Below are 20,624 nucleotides of genomic sequence, written 5' to 3' on the forward strand. Positions count from 1 at the left end.
ACATGTATAGCTTTGCTGATTCATCATATTGGAGCATGCAGATGAACCCGTCTCTTAATCGTGGGTTGCGCTTCTGATTGCTGCCCCCTAGTACTTCTCTGTGATCGTTCACAATTTTGCTCCAGTCTTTTACTATTAAGCATTCCTCGCTATTAGAAATCCTAAATGCACTAAAGTGCATTGTAGGATATCTTGGTCGTAAGCTAACAATATTCATGGTACCTTTAGTCTCGATCCAATCAGGCACAACATTCATCGGGAGTCCCTGTTGAAGAACATCGTATAGTAACATACTTAGCAATGAAGTTTAGCTTAAAAAATTAATGTATGCAAAAGATGCACTGAGGAGAAATAGTAGAAATCTTACCATCTTTTCTAAATATATGTGACCGTAGTTCAGTACGAACACTATTGGTCGCACATTTTGAGTACTAACATTTCTAAGTGCAGGAAAGAAATTTGTTTTGACAGCATCAAGATCCTCAAGCCATGAAACATAATGACTTGTCTCCTCGCAGTTTAGTTCAGCCCCGGGACAGTGGATGGTCCTGTCTACCAAGCGCCGGACATGTTTGCTTGATTGGAAGTAAGCTGTCAATATAAATTGAGAGCTATTAATTATTCAACTGGTTCAAGTAATCACATATCGAAGACATAAATATGGTTGAGGAACTCACATAATGGTAGAACTGGAGGCGTCTGCACATCGACCCAGATGTCACTATTACCTTCAATATCATCTTCTGGACGAATATCAAAGGTGATAACCATATCAGGCTCAAATGCATAAGCCTTGCATAGTGCTTGCCAAGTTTTGCATTCAAAATAGGTGTATGTGTCTGCATTGTATAATTTGACGTTGAAGGTATAACCATGCTCGGTCTTCAAGTAAACTCTTTTTACCTCCATAGTTTCATTAGGACTGAAACCTATCTTATCCAAGACAAAAATTCTTGCATGGCAGGGGATACGCTAGTAGAATAGTGAAAAATTAAAATTAAAAGTTGAAGCAAATGAAGCATAAGTCATGCTTAATTATGAAAAAAGACTTGTCGTTATGACTTACTGTATCCACTTCGAAGGTCTCATCCAGCTTGATGCTGAAGCGTCTATCATCAACTAGAAAATTTCTGCCGCACAGGCCGCGCTGGTCTTCGCAGTATTCACACATAATGAAATCGTGTTCGTCGTCAGACGACATTCCTATGTTTATAGATGAAACATTAAACACTTATTAGTTCTATTAATTCAACTAATTCTGTTAATTCAACTAGTTCAACTAATTAATTGAACTAATTCAACTAAGCACTTACGAAAAATATACCTAATTAATTGAACTAATTCAACTAACTAGCTCAACTAATTAGTTCAACTAAACTAGTTCTGTTAATTTTCTTACTAAAAATAAGGTAGCTAGTTCTATATAATAAAATATTAATTAGATAATGAAATCTCATATAACTAAATTAAATATATATCTAACATATAATTTATATCTAATTCATCTAACATTTGACATTAATATCTAACATATGTTCATATATAAGTGAAACATTAAACACTTACTAGTTCTATTAATTCAACTAAATAAACTAGTTCTATTAATTCAACTAAGCATTTACTAAAAATAAAATAGTTCTATTAATTTCTTACTAAAATAAATAGGTGGTTCTATATAGTAATATTTTGATTAGATCATCAAATCTCATATACCTAAATTTTCTTACTAAAAATAAACTTGTTCTATTAATTTTCATACTAAAAATAAACTAGTTATATTAATTCAACTAGTTCAAATCTCATATATATACCTAATTAATATCTAGCTATACTAATTCAACTAGTTCAACTTGTTCTAATTCATGTAAAATATATTTGACGTTAATATTTAACATCTTTTCCATATAATTCATCTAACATTAACATTCTAACATTATTATCTACGTAATTTATCTAACATTAATCTAAACAACAGAAAATAGAAAATAAGTAAAAACAATGTGTGTGTGTGTGTGTCTGTGTGTGTGTGTACGAGCGGGGGGCGGCGGTGTACGGGCGGCGGCGGGCGACGATGGGGACGGGCGGCGGGCGACGACGGGGACGGGCAGCGGGCGAGAGGCGGCGGCGACGGGCGCGGCGGGGGTGACGGCGGTGACGGCAACGACGGGTGGCGGGGGCGACGGCGGTGACGGCGACGACGGGTGGCGGAGGCGACGACGGTGACGGCGACGACGGGCTGCGGGGGCGGCGATGGCGGCGCGCGATGGGCGACGGGCGCGGCGAAGAAGTTGGATCGAGAAGAAGTACTGGTGGTCGATGAAACTGATTTTTTTCGTAAGTGCCATGTATATAGGACGGGTCTTTAGTACCGGTTGGAGCCACCAACCGGTACTAAAGGCCAATTTTCGCCAGGCCAAGGGGCGGGAAATGGCCCATTTAGTACCGGTTCGTGCCACGAACCGGTACCACTACAAGAAATATGTCAACTTATGACCACCACTATTGGTCACTGAATGGTCACAAATTTCCATTTATGACCTTTTTGTGACCAAAAACATAAGGTCAAAAGCTGGGCGTCGTAAACTGACTATAGCGACCTTTCTTCTGGAATGCAAACGTTTATGACCAAAAAAAGGTCGTAGATTTAACGACCAACTGTTTTGGTCAGTAGCAATCCGACCACACCACGTCAGATCCACCGTGGCAAGCTGACGTGGCAGACTTACGACCAAATGAAAAGGTCGTAAAATAGAATCAGCCCTGTCCATTTCAGCCGTCTTGATGGGCCAAGCCCAATAATTCAGCCCATTTAATTTTTTTTCTCTTTATTTTGCTTATCTGCATGGGCCTGGCCCAATAATTTGGCCTTTTATTTTTTGGGAATGGAGCCTTTTTCTGATGATTTTTTTATATTCCACTATTGTTTTGGGCCACAGCCTTTTTAGTCTAGTTCGAATTTGGGCCTTGGCCTTTTTATTTTCTGTTATGCAGCCTTTTCTATTTATTTTTCTTAGTCATTTCTTTTTTTTAGGCCCAAGCCTTTTTGGTCTAATTCTTGTTTGGGCCTTGGCATTTTTAGAGCCCAGGTTCTCATTTTGCATAACTATAAACAGAAAGGCCCAGGTGCACAAGTGATCCACAAGCCCAGGTGCACAAGTGATCCACATAACTTCACAGAAAATAAACAAAATGATCCACAAGTGATCCAGGTTCACAAGATCGCATAACTTCACAAAAAGGCCCAGGTTCACAAGTGATCACATAACTTCACAGGATCCATGTGCTCTAGTTTAAACAGCAAAATGCAACAAAATGCAACAGCTCTCAGCTCAGCTCCCAGGTTCACAGGTTCAAAATGCAACAACTACCTTAGCTCAAAGACAAAGAGGTTCATAGCACAGCCATCAAACTACCTTAGCTCCAAAGAGAGCCATCAAGTGGGCTCACTTCTCTTCCTGTTCTTGAGACTTCTTGCGCAGCAGCTCAAGTTCCTTGTCGCGTGCAGCTTCAGATTCTTCCGCCTTCATCTTGATTGCCGCCAATTCTTCTTGCACCAGTTCAGCTTGAAGCTCGGACCTCTCCAGCTTCTGCTCAAGGTCACGAACATGAGCAACAACTTTGCTGGATTTGTTCCTAGATGACTAGAGCCCAACATTCCTGAGGAATGTGCTTTCCTTGGCTTTGGTCTTGAGGACTTGTTCGACAATTTCAACAGCGGACTTTGGCTCTTCACCTTCTGGTACCGGCGCTTCCTTCATTTTTTCCATCTCAAGCTAGCATATGGAGGAAAATGATAGGCATTAGTGGGAGATCTATTTCACATTTTGCAAACCAAACCAAGCAAGAGAAACCAAACCAGCACACAAATGGATTATTTGAAGTAATCAAACCAGCACACAAAATCTATACAAGAAGATGATGACTAGTGACCTGGAGACATGCAATTGGAACAATATGATCACTTCATTAAGCCTAGAATGGTGGTTCTATATAAGATGGCTTCCCGAGTGAGACGATCATCAAACTAACATTCAGATCAAATTTCATCATATCATAAAAAATGCATCAAATAGCTACAGCAAGTTCTGATATCTTTGTTGAACTATCAAACAACATCAAAGCATGGAACATAGCATGTGTTCTTGACTGGCTCCGAGTCAAACAACATCAAATCATCAAAGCATCAAAGCTGGTTGTGAATCAAACAGGGCAAAGCATGGAGTGACTTACTATAGCAGTCTTGACTGGCTCCGAAAACCCGTGCTTCTTGCTGTTGTGGGTGGCCTTAAACAAGTCAATCGCAGACAGCTCCTCACCCTTACGCTCTTCTTTCTGAAATGTTTTTCAACAAAAATCAAAATGTTATTCAGCAAGAATCAGAAATGTTATTCAATGAGGAACCAAAGGTAAGGTCTCTAGAGAAGAGTTCTCACAGTGGCAAAAATGTGTGATGTGTAGTGCCTGGAACCAGTTCTTTGATTGTACATGACTTTTTGTCGATTCATCTTGTTCGACAAACAGGTTTCCTACAAAAAAGCATACTGTCAGCATGATCTAGCACTAGCATATCATGTGCAGAACATAAAGCATCAAACAAAGCAGAGACAAACCTTGTGTCTTGGGGTAGACCACATCTCCACCAGAGCTTGCCATTCACCATCCGTTAGATCAGGCACCGGAGACTTAATGCTGACTTTATTTGCGGCTACGGTATCAAAATACTTCTTGATCTGATGGCGTCTGTTCTTTGAATATTTCTGCAGAATATCTTTCCACGAGGTCTTGATGGTCTCCGAGTCCGTGTTCATCTCAAAATTTGCCTACCAAGATAACAAACAAGGTAGGAACAATATTAGTGATCATGCATAGGTGTAACAGAAAATAGATAGCACATTAACTATGAAACAAGTAGCTTACAACAACTTTCCCAATGTAGTTCTCCAATAGACTAGCATTTTTTTGTATAGCTTGAAGTGAGGAAGAACCGGAAGATGGCTTTTTGCAACGAGTCCACACTCAGAAGCAAGCTTTGCTGCCTGCAGAGGCTTCTCTGGACGAATCATTCCTTCGGCAATTTGGATAGGCACCTTCCTACCAAGCGACTTGGTGATCCTCTCTAGCCCTCTGCCCTTTCTATGTCTAGTCTTGGGAGTCATTGCATCTGAAAATGAAACTGAACTCATAAATTAGAATAGAAATCGACAAATGCAGGAATCAACAAAAGCATACATGATCATTCCATTTGGAAAATGCACTAGTAAAAGATAGCATTGCAAAGGTCAACTTGCCTGATTGAAGCACAAGTTGTTGTTCTTCTTCATTGAAGACAGCGTTCCTGTCAATAGAAGGTGCAACAGGGCTGAGGTCTGTGTGGACAGTGCCTGCTTCATCAATGCAGATGGTTCCTGCTTCATCTAGGCAGACAGTGCCATTTCCATCCATGCTGAGAGTGGTTCCTTCATCCATGGGCGGCAACTCATCACCCGTTTGCACCGAGGTCTGAGAGTCCATGAGCAGCATACTTTCCTGATGGTCCGTCGCAGTCGCCATCCTTGCTTTCTGCCTTGTGACTCTATCAAGGGCAGGTTCATCAGGTTCCAGGATCCTCTTTTTTTATCCTGGATCTGGGGCCATCACCCTTCCTGGAGGCATTGCAGGAGATGTTTCTGAGCTCTTGTGCTTCTTGCTGACTGTCTTCTTAACACCAGGCCTCTTCGTCCTAGATTCCTTCAGTGCCTCGTATAAACAGCACGGAAAAAAGCATTAGAACACAAGAGAAATATGTGAGCACAAGGAATAACATAGAATAACAGAACCCCGACCCTCCAAGCAAGACAGAGTTTGCACCTTAACAATCTTGTTGACTACAACATCATCCACTTCCTCTCCATCAATAACTTCATCCTCCTTAGGATTGTACTCTGGGTCATCATTGATAACTCCACTACCCTCTTGAACCTCATCACTTCTACCTTCTTGTACACCATTTGTTTTCCTAATCATTGACGCTATTGCACCGATGCCAAGGGACTGGAACATCCGATTGTTCCTCATGATATTTCTAGCCCTAACCTTCTCGTACTCGGTGAGAGGCTCTTCTTTGCATGATACAGGAAACATAACTATTAGGTGAATGTTTGGAATGCATGGACAGGCAGCCAAACATATCTTATGAAATTTTATTATCATTTAATCCTAGTTATTCAGGTAAGGAAGACTAATAGCACACAGGCACAATTAAGCCAGCTTATTCAGATTGCAGCAATACATTTACATTTCACTTAGCATATTAAGACACAGATTTTATGAAACTGGCCACAAGGAGCAAGTTGCATACCAACGGTTGGCCTCATGCTTGACCTTGTCCTCCTTGCCATGGATGATCTTGAGGTGGTGCTTGCAAAATAGAATAAACAACAATCAGATACAACAGGGATAAAGTAAAATGATGCACTTGTATCAATAAAGGAAAGCATTTGGACCATCATGCACATACATGTAATACATGTGAAACAAACTTGATGGATAAACAATACAGTGATCTAGTGTTATTAATTAAGAAAACATGTAAGTGCACCAAACAAGCATGCATGTACACTAGGAGCAAGTAAGCAAAGTGCATAAGTGCTACTAATACAAGCAAGCAAGCAAAGTGCTACTAATAGAAACAAGCAAGCAAAGTGCTACTGATAGAAACAAGCAAGCAATGAAGGAAAATGAAGAGAAGGAAGCAAGTACTATTGATACAAACCCTAATTAATAAGCAAGCAAGTAGATTCTTCTCCAAGTGCTAGTGATACAAGCAAGTAATGCTGATGGAAACCCTAATTAAGCATGTATGCCAGCAAGCAACATGTATGCTAGCAAGCAAGCAACATGAACTAGTGAATTGGTGTCATGTACACATGCTTAGACAGTCTGACAGGAAGCTAGACGAGTATATCATGAGGACCTTCAAAACAACTAGATGTTGCCACTGGTAAAGCATGAAACAACTATACTTGCAGCAGTACAAAAGCAGATGAAAAAACTATACTCAACTATTGATTATGCTGTCTCTACACACCAAAAATGGCTACAGACTAGATGACACAAGTTAATACATTTTGACAATTAGAATCAACCTTGTATATTACAGCAATCAAAATTATCTAGCACCAATCTAGTATATATTAAAACTAGTCATACTGCCTTAACACAGCAGGAATTCCAATACCACAATAAGTACTAAGCATTCCCGTGTTCACTGGAAAGAAGAACACAAGCTTCATGCACATATCATGAAAGAAGAACACTGCTACAAACCCCAGTAGTGCTACTGATAGCAAAGTGCTACAAGCAATCAAGTACATGTTCATACTAACCCAAGTTGCAAGCAAGCAAAGTGCATAATACAAGCAAGCAAGCATGGAAAGTGCTACTGATAGAAACAAGCATAGTGCTACTGACAGTAACAAGCAAACAAGGAAGGAAATTGAAGGGCAACAAACAAGAAAGTACTGTTGATACAAACAAGGAAGCAAGTAGCTTCTTTTCGAAGTGCTGTTGGAAACCTAATTCACCATCTATGCTAGCTGAGTAATTGAACCATACACAAGCAAGTACTGATACAAGCACCATCAACCAGACATCATCCACTTCCTCATCCCCTAAAATCATCCACTTCCCCATCCATCCCCATCTCCTAAAATCATGAACCCTAAACCATGAAGCGGACCAAACGAACCACCAGGAGGTCCTAACCCTAACCTCATGAACCCTAACCCTGACCCCATGAACCCTAACCCTAACCCCATGAACTAGAGGGAGATCATCCCCACGCAACAATAAACATGAACCCTAACCCCAAGAACCACCAGGAGATCCAGGAGACCTACCGAACTAGAGGACCTACCGAACCACCAGGAGATCCTAACCCTAGAATATCCTAACCCATGAGGGGGATCTACTAGAGGGGAGATGGACCCACCAGAGGGGAGGTGGATCCACCATAGGAGGGGAGATGGATCAAGGGAAGAAGTACATAGGGGGAGATGATGTTGACGATGCAGCGGTGGTCATCGTCGATCGCGCCGTCGTCGATATAGCCGCCGTCGTCGTTGATGTAGTCGATGTGGCCGCCGTCATCGTCGATGTAGTCCGCGGCGTGGCGGGGCGGCACGGAGGAGGGGAGGGAGCGGGAGCGGGGCGGCGCGGAGTAGGAAGGTGCGGGGCGGATCAGAGGAGGGGCGGCGCTAGGGTGGGGAGCGGGGCGGCGCGGAGCAGGGAGGTGGGGAATGGAGGGAGAAGCTAGGGTTCGTCGGGGAGAGGGGAGGGGAATAGGGAAATTTTGGGAGGGGAGGGGAGGGGATCCCGCGTGTTAGTGGGAGAGGGAGTGGTGGGTCCTGCCTGGTAGTGGGAGAGGGAGTGGAGGGAGTGGAGGGAAATTTTGGGAGAGGGAAATTTTTATGGAGGGAAAATTTTGGTGTGGGAGGGAAATCCTTTTGGGTTTGGGTGTAGAAAAAAATAGGGTTTTTTTGTAAACTTTGTAGAAATCATGGTTAAAATCATACCGAGTAGCTCAAGAAAACGTCGGTATTGCAAGTTTAGTATTTTTGCTAGTTGGTAGGCCACATTTGATGATGTGACGCGGAGGTCTCCCATTTTTTTGATTTTTTTTGAATTTTTTACGGTGTTTTCAAAAACCGGCCGATTTCGTCGCGGCGACCGTCCGTGGCTAGGGTTTGAGCCGTGCAAATCTGTTGTCGATTCTGTGATGGAATGCCTGCCTGTGAAGCTAAAAAGCATTTTTAGTGAAAATAACGGGCAAGCTATGGAGGACCCGCAGTTCAAATTCCAGCCGGTTCCAGCTGAATCAGCCGAAGGTGGTCCGAATTGCCGGGAGTAGCTATGAGGGTCAGAAATGCATGCTTGTTGGCGACCGTCCGTAAAATAGGGTCTACTTTGAGATAGACATGGAATGGCACCGTTTGGGGTGCCCCTCCTTGTAGCCGTTTCACGAAAAACGCATGTCTTTTGCATTCAAAAAATGAAAAACGGTTTTTTTTGTTAAACAAGTTGGAACCTTGCTTTGGCAACATTGTTTGCCATCACAAGACGGAGGCATGCGCCCAATTTGGGCATATTATCAGAAACTATTCAACGGATGCGGCCATATCATTGCTAGTTTAGCTTGAAAGCCATGAATCTTCGTTCGTGGTAGGTCGTTTTTGAGAACACTTCTTCAAGAAAACGCTGGTATTGCAAGTTTAGTATTTTTGCTAGTTGGTAGGCCACATTTGATGATGTGACGCGGAGGTCTCCCATTTTTTTGATTTTTTTTGAATTTTTTACGGTGTTTTGAAAAACCGGCCGATTTCGTCGCGGCGACCGTCCGTGGCTAGGGTTTGAGCCGTGCAAATCTGTTGTCGATTCTGTGATGGAATGCCTGCCTGTGAAGATAAAAAGCATTTTTAGTGAAAATAACGGGCAAGCTATGGAGGACCCGCAGTTCAAATTCCAGCCGGTTCCAGCTGAATCGGCCGAAGGTGGTCCGAATTGCCGGGAGTAGCTATGAGGGTCGGAAATGCATGCTTGTTGGCGACCGTCCGTAAAATAGGGTCTACTTTGAGATAGACATGGAATGGCGCCGTTTGGGGTGCCCCTCCTTGTAGCCGCTTCACGAAAAATGCATGTCTTTTGCATTCAAAAAATGAAAAACGGTTTTTTTGTTAAACAAGTTGGAACCTTGCTTTGGCAACATTGTTTGCCATCACAAGACGGAGGCATGCGCCCAATTTGGGCATATTATCAGAAACTATTCAACGGATGCGGCCATATCATTGCTAGTTTAGCTTGAAAGCCATGAATCTTCGTTCGTGGTAGGTCGTTTTTGAGAACACTTTTTCAAGAAAACGCCGGTATTGCAAGTTTAGTATTTTTGCTAGTTGGTAGGCCACATTTGATGATGTGACGCGGAGGTCTCCCATTTTTTTGATTTTTTTTGAATTTTTTACGGTGTTTTCAAAAACCGGCCGATTTCGTCGCGGCGACCGTCCGTGGCTAGGGTTTGAGCCGTGCAAATCTGTTGTTGATTCTGTGATGGAATGCCTGCCTGTGAAGCTAAAAAGCATTTTTAGTGAAAATAACGGGCAAGCTATGGAGGACCCGCAGTTCAAATTCCAGCCGGTTCCAGCTGAATCGGCCAAAGGTGGTCCGAATTGCCGGGAGTAGCTATGAGGGTCGGAAATGCATGCTTGTTGGCGACCGTCCGTAAAATAGGGTCTACTTTGAGATAGACATGGAATGGCGCCGTTTGGGGTGCCCCTCCTTGTAGCCACTTCACGAAAAACGCATGTCTTTTGCATTCAAAAAATGAAAAACGGTTTTTTTTGTTAAACAAGTTGGAACCTTGCTTTGGCAACATTGTTTGCCATCACAAGACGGAGGCATGCGCCCAATTTGGGCATATTATCAGAAACTATTCAACGGATGCGGCCATATCATTGCTAGTTTAGCTTGAAAGCCATGAATCTTCGTTCGTGGTAGGTCGTTTTTGAGAACACTTTTTCAAGAAAACGCCGGTATTGCAAGTTTAGTATTTTTGCTAGTTGGTAGGCCACATTTGATGATGTGACGTGGAGGTCTCCCATTTTTTTGATTTTTTTTGAATTTTTTACGGTGTTTTCAAAAACCGGCCGATTTCGTCGCGGCGACCGTCCGTGGCTAGGGTTTGAGCCGTGCAAATCTGTTGTCGATTCTGTGATGGAATGCCTGCCTGTGAAGCTAAAAAGCATTTTTAGTGAAAATAACGGGCAAGCTATGGAGGACCCGCAGTTCAAATTCCAGCTGGTTCCAGCTGAATCGGCCGAAGGTGGTCCGAATTGCCGGGAGTAGCTACGAGGGTCGGAAATGCATGCTTTTTGGCGACCGTCCGTAAAATAGGGTCTACCTTGAGATAGACATGGAATGGCGCCGTTTGGGATGCCCCTCCTTGTAGCCGCTTCACGAAAAACGCATGTCTTTTGCATTCAAAAAATGAAAAACAGTTTTTGAATTTCAGTTTTGCTAAAGCACATCTAGATGTGCCATAAGTATTGCACATCTAAGTCCTATGGCATTGATCTTACGTCGAGATTCGTGTGGATATTTTCTTTTTTCTTTTTTCTTTTCTCTTTATGCTTGATTCACTCACTTAGATGTGCAATAACTAGAGCACATCTAGATGTGCCCTAGACACACCCTTTGAATTTGTATGGTGTTTTCAAAAACCGGCGGATTTAGTCACGGCGGTCGTCCGTGGCTAGGGTTTGAGTCATGTTTTTAGCATTCAAAAAATGAAACTTATATTGTTTCATACATGAGCATGCACAAAAACCCATAATTTTATCTTTCATCCATGAGCATGCATAAAAAATTTCAATTCCCATCAATTACCAAACTGAATATTCATTGTTAAAAACATGACTTGTTTAGATGACACTGTCATACAGCATCCATGAGCATGCACAAAATTAAACCTGACATACTTAACATTGACATGTTCATATTACACTAACAAGCTTAAACCTAACATGCTGAACACCTTCTTAACACCTTCACTCCTCCTTCTCCTTCATCAACCTGATGCGCTCAGAGTGGCGAATCCCAACGCGGATGTACTCCTCTACCACAGTTGGCATGGTCCTGTCGCCAAGCTGTGGGATTGCAGGCGCCGCCACCATCGCGAGGTCGTCGTCCGTCACCACCATCGCGAGGTCGTCGTCCGCCACCACCATCACGAGGACGTCGTCCGCCACCACCATAGCAAGGTCGTCATCCGCCACCAACATAGCAGGGTCGTCTTCAGCCACCACCATAGCATGTTCGTCGTCAGCCAGAATAGGCTGCTCCTCGTCATCCCCGCTCTACTCCTCGTCATCCCCGCTGCTGCTCCCATTGCCTGGCCAAATGCAACAAAGTGTGAACATGGTGTTGTCATCGTGCAGGTAGAGGAAGCCAAAAGGACAGGAAGAAGAGAGGCAGAGAGCTTACTGGCATCGTTGTCGTGCTGGTAGTACATGCGGCACATGGTGTTGTCGAACATCTTCACGGTGAACATGGCGTCGCCGTCGTAGTGGAAGACAAGGAAGTACCCGAGCTGTAGCTCATGGGCGCGGCGAAATGCTCCCAGCCGGGCCCTAGGTACATGTGGCCTTCACCATCAAACACCACCAACACTTTCCACAGCCTGTGAAGCCCGCTGTCGGCCTCCCGCAGCTTCACTTTGTGGGGCTCACGGCCCGCGAGCATCTTCGCAAACTTGTCAGGCAGCCTCTGCAGCGAGGGTCAAGCAGTGGTTAATTGTGGCAATCAAGCACTAGACAGAAGAGTGATGATAAAGAAATGAGTGATGATAAATATACCTGCCTACTGCAAGATTTCTCAATTATGATCTCGAAGAACTCAAAACCTTCCAAGCGAGCCATCTCACTTCTACTCTAAACAAGCAATAGGAGAGGAAGAAGCACTTGTGAATAGGACTGGACATAAATAGGAGCAGAACCAAGTTTATGATGGCAAAAGTGATAAAAATGAGAAGAGCAATGCACTTGTGGATATTTATGATAGCAAAAGTGAGAAAAAAAGCAATGCACTTGTGAACATTTGGAATACTACTACTCTATCTACAATGGACCATATCTGCCCATGTGCCCATGTCTACTATAAATGGCAAACACAGCATCAGGATCATATCTACTATAAATGGACCATATCTACAATGAACCATATCTACTATAAATGGACCATATCTTCCCATGTGCTACATTTTGTTAGAACCCAGCACTTAAGAACTGAACCCTAGATTCTCAATTTAAACACACCTACCCAATACAGTCATGTACAAAACTGAACAGCTTTATAGTCGTCGATATGTGCATGAAAGCTATTGGCTTGACACCGATATAGTCATGTACAAAACTGAATTTAACACTAGAATTTCAGAGATTCAGAGCTATTGGCTTAATTTGCTTTGCTAGGGTTTATATAGCCAAAGGCCACTCGAGGCTAGATCCCCTACAAGTTTAACTGCTCCAGTGTGCCGCTGCATCTTTTTAGACAAATATAAACATGTTTATTTTAAAAACAAACAAACAAAATTGGAAAATACTAATACACTTGCAACATTATAAGTGTTGGCATCATTTTTTCCCCTTTCGGTCTGCCTTTTCTATTTCTGATGAATTCTACGTCACTGTGAAGAGAACCACAGGGAAACTAGCATACCTAGAAAGGTAGCACCACATCAACTGAACATGGCCAAAAGGGACCTAAACCTAAATGCCTAATTCAGTCTGCAAAATCCCTCTGAATGTGGTCCAATCGCTCGACAGTTGGGCTGGAATCAACAGAACGCACGCGCACGCACAATACGACCATTAGCCATACGCGCAGGCACAATACGAGTAACTCCTAAATCAGCATGCTTGTTGGCCTTGTTGGCCTTGTCGACAAAGAACATGGGGGAAACAAAGCAAATCAAAGAACACGGGGGGAACATAACGGACCAGGGGGGACGGCGACTGCTTGAGCTTGTTGGCCTTGTCGGTGTCGTGGACGGTGCCTCCTCTTGATCTACTACTCTATCTACAATGGAACCCTAATCAGCATGCGCCAGGGAACCCTAATCTAATCAATAGGAAGAGGAACAGGAAGGACTCGGCGGATTCATACCTTAGGAGGCCGTCGCTGTCGATGGAGGAGTGGTTCGCCAGGGAGGTCATCACCGTCGATGGAGGAGAAGGGGATGCCAGCGGCGGAGAGGAGGAGTGGGTCGAGTGGATAATGGAGAGGAGGAGCGGGTCAAGTGGACAGGAGGAGTGGGGCAAAGAGTGGGTCCACTTGTCAGCGAGTTCTGTTTTGATATATTGAAAAGGGTTGGCATAGAGTACAAAACCAACAGCCTCTAACTAGCCCAGTGGTAGAAAAACAATGGAATAAGCGGCAGGTCGTGGGTTCGAGCCCCCGCTCGCCCAATATTTTTTGGTAGCTCAGGGGAAAAGGGTCGAGTGGGTAGAGTAGCAAAATGGCCCACTTGTCAGTGAGTTGGTCGAGTGGCCCACTTGTAAGCGAGGTCTGTGTTTGATACTTAACTGGTTTGATGATTTGAAAAGAGATGGCATAGAGTGGACGACCAGTAGCCTCTTCCTAGCCCAGTGGTAGAAACACAGTGAAACGAGCGCACGGTCGTGGGTTCGAGTCCCCGCTCGCGCATATTTTTTTGCTCACAATGAAATGGGGCCGCGCGTGGGATCAGATGGCTGTTTGATGGAGCGCGTGGGATCAGTGGTAGAAACACAGTTAAAACAGCTCTGAAAACATCTTCAGTTCACCAAAAACAACATCTTCAGTTCAAAAAACATCTTCAGTCCAAAAACAACATCATTTTGCAATCTTTTACATCACAACCAAAACTACATGATCACCAAAACTAAGAAAAACAGCTCTAAAAACAACATCTTCAGTTCATCATTTTGCTTCTTCATTCAAAACAACATCTTCATTTTGCATTATATCTTCCGTCACCAAAACTACATCATTTTGCATTGTATCTTCAACCATCATCTGCCTCTCCATCACTACACAGTCTCATGCATTTTGGTACCTGGAGAGATTTGTAGTACAAAAACTACATTAGGATCACATCAACAACAACTACCAAGGAGACAAAATAGCATTAGATCACCAAGGAGACCAAATTTACCTTCGCTACTCATCGTCGTCGATACGAAAACAAGGAACTCTATGCCCACTCCTGTTTTCCTCATCATCACTACAATATTGCAGCATAGTATGATCAGTTCGGTTTTCCTCATCCTCGCTTTCATGTCCATCCTCTACCACCTTTCTTCTTTTCTTGATGCCTTCAACTGTTGCAGCACCAATGATCACACGTTCCCGGTCCCTTCGCACTCTGCTTTGCACCAGAACTTCCATAGAGTCATCATCATCTTGCAATGGAACTTCCGTAGAGTCATCATCTTGGTATGTTAGTCCACCATCACCGGGGCCCTTTTCCACTTCAGTTTCAGTCACACTCCACAAGTGTCTGTGCTGAAAGTTTTGCACAACTCGCCATTTTCCGTGCAAAAGAGTGTTTGGCAGATAAAACACCATTGTTGCTTGTGTTGTTAGAATAAAGGGATCACTCTTATACCAGCACCTTGTAGTGTTGATGCTTTTGAAGTGGCCATCATATTTGACAAAAGAGTCTCTCCTCTTCTTGCTACCAAGCTCAAACTAGTCACAGCGAAATAAGACAACCGAGCGATGGATGCCTCCACTAGAGTTGTACTGCAACTCTACGATGCTTCTCAACTGACCATAGAAGTCAATGATCTCACCATCATGTGACCCCTCAGTGACGATTCCACTATTCTGTGTCTTCCTTTTTCCTCGCGGTCAACGGTGTGGTACCGGACACCGCCAGCAATGCATGCTGAATACACTCTCACTCGCTTATCCGGTAAGCATGCCAAAGCAAATAGATCATCACTGACCTTCTTCTCCTCATGCAACTTTCCAATCTGCACAAATAAACCATTTAGCAAACAATGGTATTTAACAATGGGTGAATAACACAGAAAACATAAAACATGTGGCTAAAGATCTCACATGATTCTTAAACCAATTAGCAAACACCTTGGCAACCCTTTTATCAACATTGATATTGCTTTCTTCCTGATTTAACTCTTCCTTGCATTTCCTACAATGCCAACAAAACATGTGAATTAAAACATTAGGCTGGTGCCAACCCAAGCCAAATATATATATATATATATATATATATATATATATATATAATGAGTGCACAAGATATAACGTACTCGATATATGGTAGAACCTCGGCGCAATTGCTGAGCACAAACAAAACCATCTTGTCATAATCATCACCAGCCTCCAAGTATTGTGAGGCTCCAAGAAAGTTCACACCATGGTTGAAAACAGAGACATCACCACTTTGCGAATCAGACCGCTCTCTATTTCTGCCCAGCCGGTTCATCTTGTTTCCACATCACCAAAGTATCTAGAGCAAAAAGTCAAGCACTCGTCAACGACATATGCTTCAGTAATAGAACCTTCAGGTCTTGCTGTGTTTCGCACATAACGCTTACAAGTAAGCAGCCTTCTTTCGATTGGGTACATCCAACCGTATTGCACAGGGCCTCTAAGCATTGCCTCTTTGGGTAAGTGCACCGCCAAATGGACCATCACGGTGAAGAAAGCTGGAGGGAAAATCTTCTGGAGCTTGCAAAGAATAATTGGGATTTCTTTTTCAAGTCTTTCCAAGACAGTTAACTTGAGGGTTTTGCAGCACAGTTCTCTACAGAAATTTCCCAGCTCAGCAACCGCTTCATATATATCCTTGTGCATGATTCCTCGGAGGCCCGCCGGTAAAATCCTTTGGAGGAGGATGTGACAATCATGGGTTTCAGTACTGAAAGCTTGAATCCATCAAAACTAACACACTTTGCTAGGTTAGCAGCATAACCATCTGGAAATTTCACCGCTCTTAGGAATTCACAGAATGCAAGCTTTTGTTCTTTATTCATTGTATACCATGCTCGTGGAATTTCAAATGAATCTTCATCTTCATTGTGCTGTAGATGCAAATCTTCTCTTATGCCCATGTCCTCCAAATCAAGCCTAGAACTAACCGTGTCCTTTGTCTTCCCTTCAATGTTCAGAAACGTCCCTAGCAGATTCTCGCATATGTTTTTCTCAATGTGCATTACATCGAGATTATGCCTTAATTTCAGATCAGCCCAGTATGGCAGGTCCCACAAACAAGACCTCCGGTCCCAACATTGACCTTCCTCACGCTTTCTTTTCTTCGCCAGCTTTCCTGGTCTCACATCTTTCACCTTTTCAAGTTGCTACTCTAGCTCTTCTTTAGTGAATTCAGCTGGCTTGTCACGGGTTTCATTCTCACCATTAAAATCTTTGCTTCTTCGCCAGCGATGGTTTCGGGGAAGAAAGCGGCGGTGCCCAATATAGCATATCTTGCTCCTTATTCTCTTTGAGCAAGGGTCTTTGTCACAATGGACACAAGCCTGATAACCCGCTGTGATCCTCCCAGACAGAGTGTGCAGAGCCGGGAAATCATGGATGGACCATATGATCGCAGCACGTAGATTGAACTTTTCTTCCGGACTCAAGGCATCGTATGTAGGTACACCAGTCCAGAGCTGGAGCAGTTCTTCTACGAGGGGCTCCATAAAGACATCAAAATCCTTTCTTGGAGAATCTGGACCCGGGATAAGCAATGACATCATGAAGTTGGACTGATCCATGCATGCCCATGGTGGCAGGTTGTACGGCACCACAAAAACTGGCCACATGCTATAAGACGTGCTCATGTTCCCAAACGGATTAAACCCATCTGTGGCAATGCCAAGTTTTATGTTCCATGCCTCTCCATCCGCTGGATGGCTCAGCTCATTGTCCACAGGTTGCTGCTTCAGCTTGTGCCACTGTACCTCACGTGATGATTTCTTCGAGATGAACATCCGCTGCAGCCTTGGTATCAAGGGAAAGTGCCTCAGTACCTTCTCCGGTATTGACTTCTTCCCATCAGCATCTTTCCACCTAGATGCATTGCATTTTGGACAGTTGTCATGCTTTGCTAAATCCTTCCGAAACAAGACACAGTTATTTGGGCACACATGTATTGACACATAACCTAACCCCAGCCTGCGGATTATGCTCAATGCTTCATCATAAGATCTGGGAACACAACTATTAGGGAATTGCAAGCTCAAAAGATGGAGTATTACGTTGAATGCGGCATTGCTAATCCGGTAGAAAGACTTGATGTGGAGCAACTTCACGGTGAAGGTAAATATTGAAAATTTACCCCCTTCATGAGCTGCGCGCTTCGCCTCCTCTAACACCTCAGCAAACAATGATTTCTGTCCATCAGCACGATCTTCAGCATCGTACAAATCCTTCAATAGGTCAGGAATCCTATCATCTTCATGCCCATCCTCTTCCTCCAAAACAGCATTATCTCGCAAAACCTTTTCCATGAAATCAATGCCAGCATCACCACCACCCATCATATGAGGGGCCTCTGTATCAGCTTCAAAATGTTGAGGTTGTCTGTCTAAAGGTTCTCCATGATATATCCATCTATCATATGTGCTGGACATCCCATTAAGAAGCAGATGATCTTCCACTCTTCCTTGAGCCATTCTTGGACGGTTGAGGCATTCACAACATGGGCAAAGAATGTGAGCATCGTTGGAAAAATTTGCCCGAACAAATTCCATGAAATCATCAACTCCTTTCATATGTTCTTTCGAAAACTTTCTAACTCCTTCTCTAATCCAGCTTCTGTCCATCTGCCAAAGACAACAAATTGTTGCAACTTAGCAAATCAATCTAAGTGCATCAACATTAATTAATGAAAATGGATGGAAGTAATGGAAGCTAAAATTCCAGAAAATTTTATATGCTAATTGCCTAACCACAAGGCCTGAAGAATCCTTAACAAACAAGCTGAACAATTCCTAACAGCACATCAAGAAAATTCATCTATGCATTATCTACCAAACAAGCAAGCTATCTCCTAACTACTAACAGTGCGTCAATAAAATTCATCTATGCTGAAGAACATCTGACTGAAATCCATCTCCCACTACTCGGGTGACGAGAGAGGAGAGGGGGGAAGAGGTGAGGGGTGCATACCGGGAGGTGTGCTTGCGGCGGCGGCGAGCCCCCACCACCGTCGGTCACCTACGCCCCTGCTGCCCCCCGCCTCCACGCCCCGCCTCGCCTCCGCCCCCTGCCGGCCCCGCCCCCGCCTCCGCCCCCTGCTGGTTGCTTCCGCCGCGAGGCCGTGGGCGAGGTCACCTGCGGCGAGGCCGTGGGCGAGGTCACCTGCGGCGAGGCCGTGGGCGAGGTCACCTGGTTGCTTCCGCCGCCGCCCGCCGCCACCTGGTCGGAAGACCTAGAAAAACACTAAGTGTTGCTCTGTTCGATGCCACCCGCTGTCACCTGGTCGGAAGGTCCCACTTGTCACTGGTACGTGAGAGCCGTGGTTTTATATACTATATGGAAAACTACCCACACATTAGCAACAATCTCTCTCTAGCCCAGCGATAATGAACGAGCGAACCCAGCGCGAGGTCGTGGGTTCGAGTCCCCGCTAGCGCATATTTTTTAGGGAATTAAACGCTCGCTCAACCACCTGTCAAATGGGTCCCGCCTGTCAGTGTTGCAAATCGTTGCTTTGTTCGATGCCACCTGGTCGGAAGGTCCCACTTGTCAATGATACGAGAGAGCCGTAGTTCTATATAATGTATAGATAAACTCCCAGGTGTGAGCAACTGTCCCTCTCTAGCCCAGCGGTAGCATGCGAGCCAACCAAGCGCGAGGTCGTGGGTTCGAGTCCCGCCTCGTGCATCTTTTTTGGGCGAATTAAGCGCTCGGCCCCATCTGTCAAATGGGTCCCGCCTGTCAATGTGTCCCCCGTCTATCTGTTGAATATTAAAACTCAAGCAAAAATGACACCTAGACAGTGACACATAAGCGAGGTTGCTGAGGTGGCTGCCTAATCATCCTAATTCATTCAAACTCAAGTGTAGTGACCATTTTATATTGGTCGTTATCAGCTACGCATGAGGCAGTGGACAGTGCTACTAGCTTTACGACCATTTCCTCTAATGAAATTATGACCTTTATGACCAAAATGGTCGTTATGGTTTAGGGTTTAGAGCCCCCCAGACAGCCTTTGACCAATTGGTCTAAAATGGTCATAAATTTATGACCAATTCTTCGAGGGTCACTGACAGAAGGTCATAAGTTGACATATTTCTTGTAGTGTACTAAAGACCCCCCCCCCTTTAGTACCGGTTGGAGCCACCAACCGGTACTAATGGTTGTGTGCTGCCACCGTCGGTGCACAATGTTTAGTCCCACCTCGCCGAGCGAAGGGCAGCCGCACTGGTTTATAAACCTAGTTGCGGCTGCTCCTTCGAGTTTCTCTATATAGCAGGCTTCTGGGCCTAACTAGGGCGCGCTGCCCTGTGAGTCTGCTGGCCCTTCTGGGCCTGCATTTGCACACTCTAGGTCTGGCGGGCCCACTGGGCAGCGCGTCAACAATTTTTTTATATATTTTTTCTTTTCTACATTATTTATTTTCTTCTATTTTTTTGAGTAATTTTTTATATAGTTTTTTTCTTTTCTGCATTATTTATTTTCTTCTATTTATTTTTGAGTAATTTTTTTGTATAGTTTTATTCTTTTCTGCTTTATTTATTTTCTTCTATTTATTTTTGAGTAGTTTTTTTGTGACCATCTCTACTCTGATACTCCGAAATGATAATACCATGCCAAGTTTCAACATTTTCAAAGTTCATTTTATAGTGATTTTCAATTTCACGGTCATTTAGCTCTCTAAACAATTAGGTAAATGATCGAAAAACAACAAATGATGTCAGAACATGTTGGAAATTGATGACGTCGCTTTGAATGCTGCATACTGAACACAAAAGAAGTCCGGAGTTCACATAAGTTTAAAAAACATTGAAGTGCCCGTGTAACAGATGAGTTCTCGTCCGAAACCCTGATACTTCGAAAGAGTTTGTCCAGTTTGTACACGA

The 20,624-nt window shown here is 43.8% G+C and overlaps 1 protein-coding gene across 1 annotated transcript; it reads right to left on the reverse strand.

Annotated features, from left to right (window-relative positions):
• Positions 1 to 16,895: 16,895 nt before the first annotated feature.
• LOC147978181 (uncharacterized) lies at positions 16,896 to 18,212 on the reverse strand. Its single transcript, XM_087514664.1, has one exon. The coding sequence runs from the start codon at positions 18,210 to 18,212 to the stop codon at positions 16,896 to 16,898; it is 1,317 nt and encodes a 438-aa protein (XP_087370790.1).
• Between the last annotated feature and the right edge of the window lie 2,412 nt (positions 18,213 to 20,624).

The sequence above is a fragment of the Triticum urartu genome, chromosome 3A (assembly GCF_056163025.1).
Source record: "Triticum urartu cultivar PI428250 chromosome 3A, HENAU_Tu73, whole genome shotgun sequence".
Lineage (NCBI taxonomy): Eukaryota > Viridiplantae > Streptophyta > Magnoliopsida > Poales > Poaceae > Triticum > Triticum urartu.

Excerpts from the sequence above, each read along its gene's own strand:
- LOC147978181 (XM_087514664.1), bottom strand. The coding sequence starts at position 18,212 with ATGGCTCAAGGAAGAGTGGAAGATCATCTGCTTCTTAATGGGATGTCC.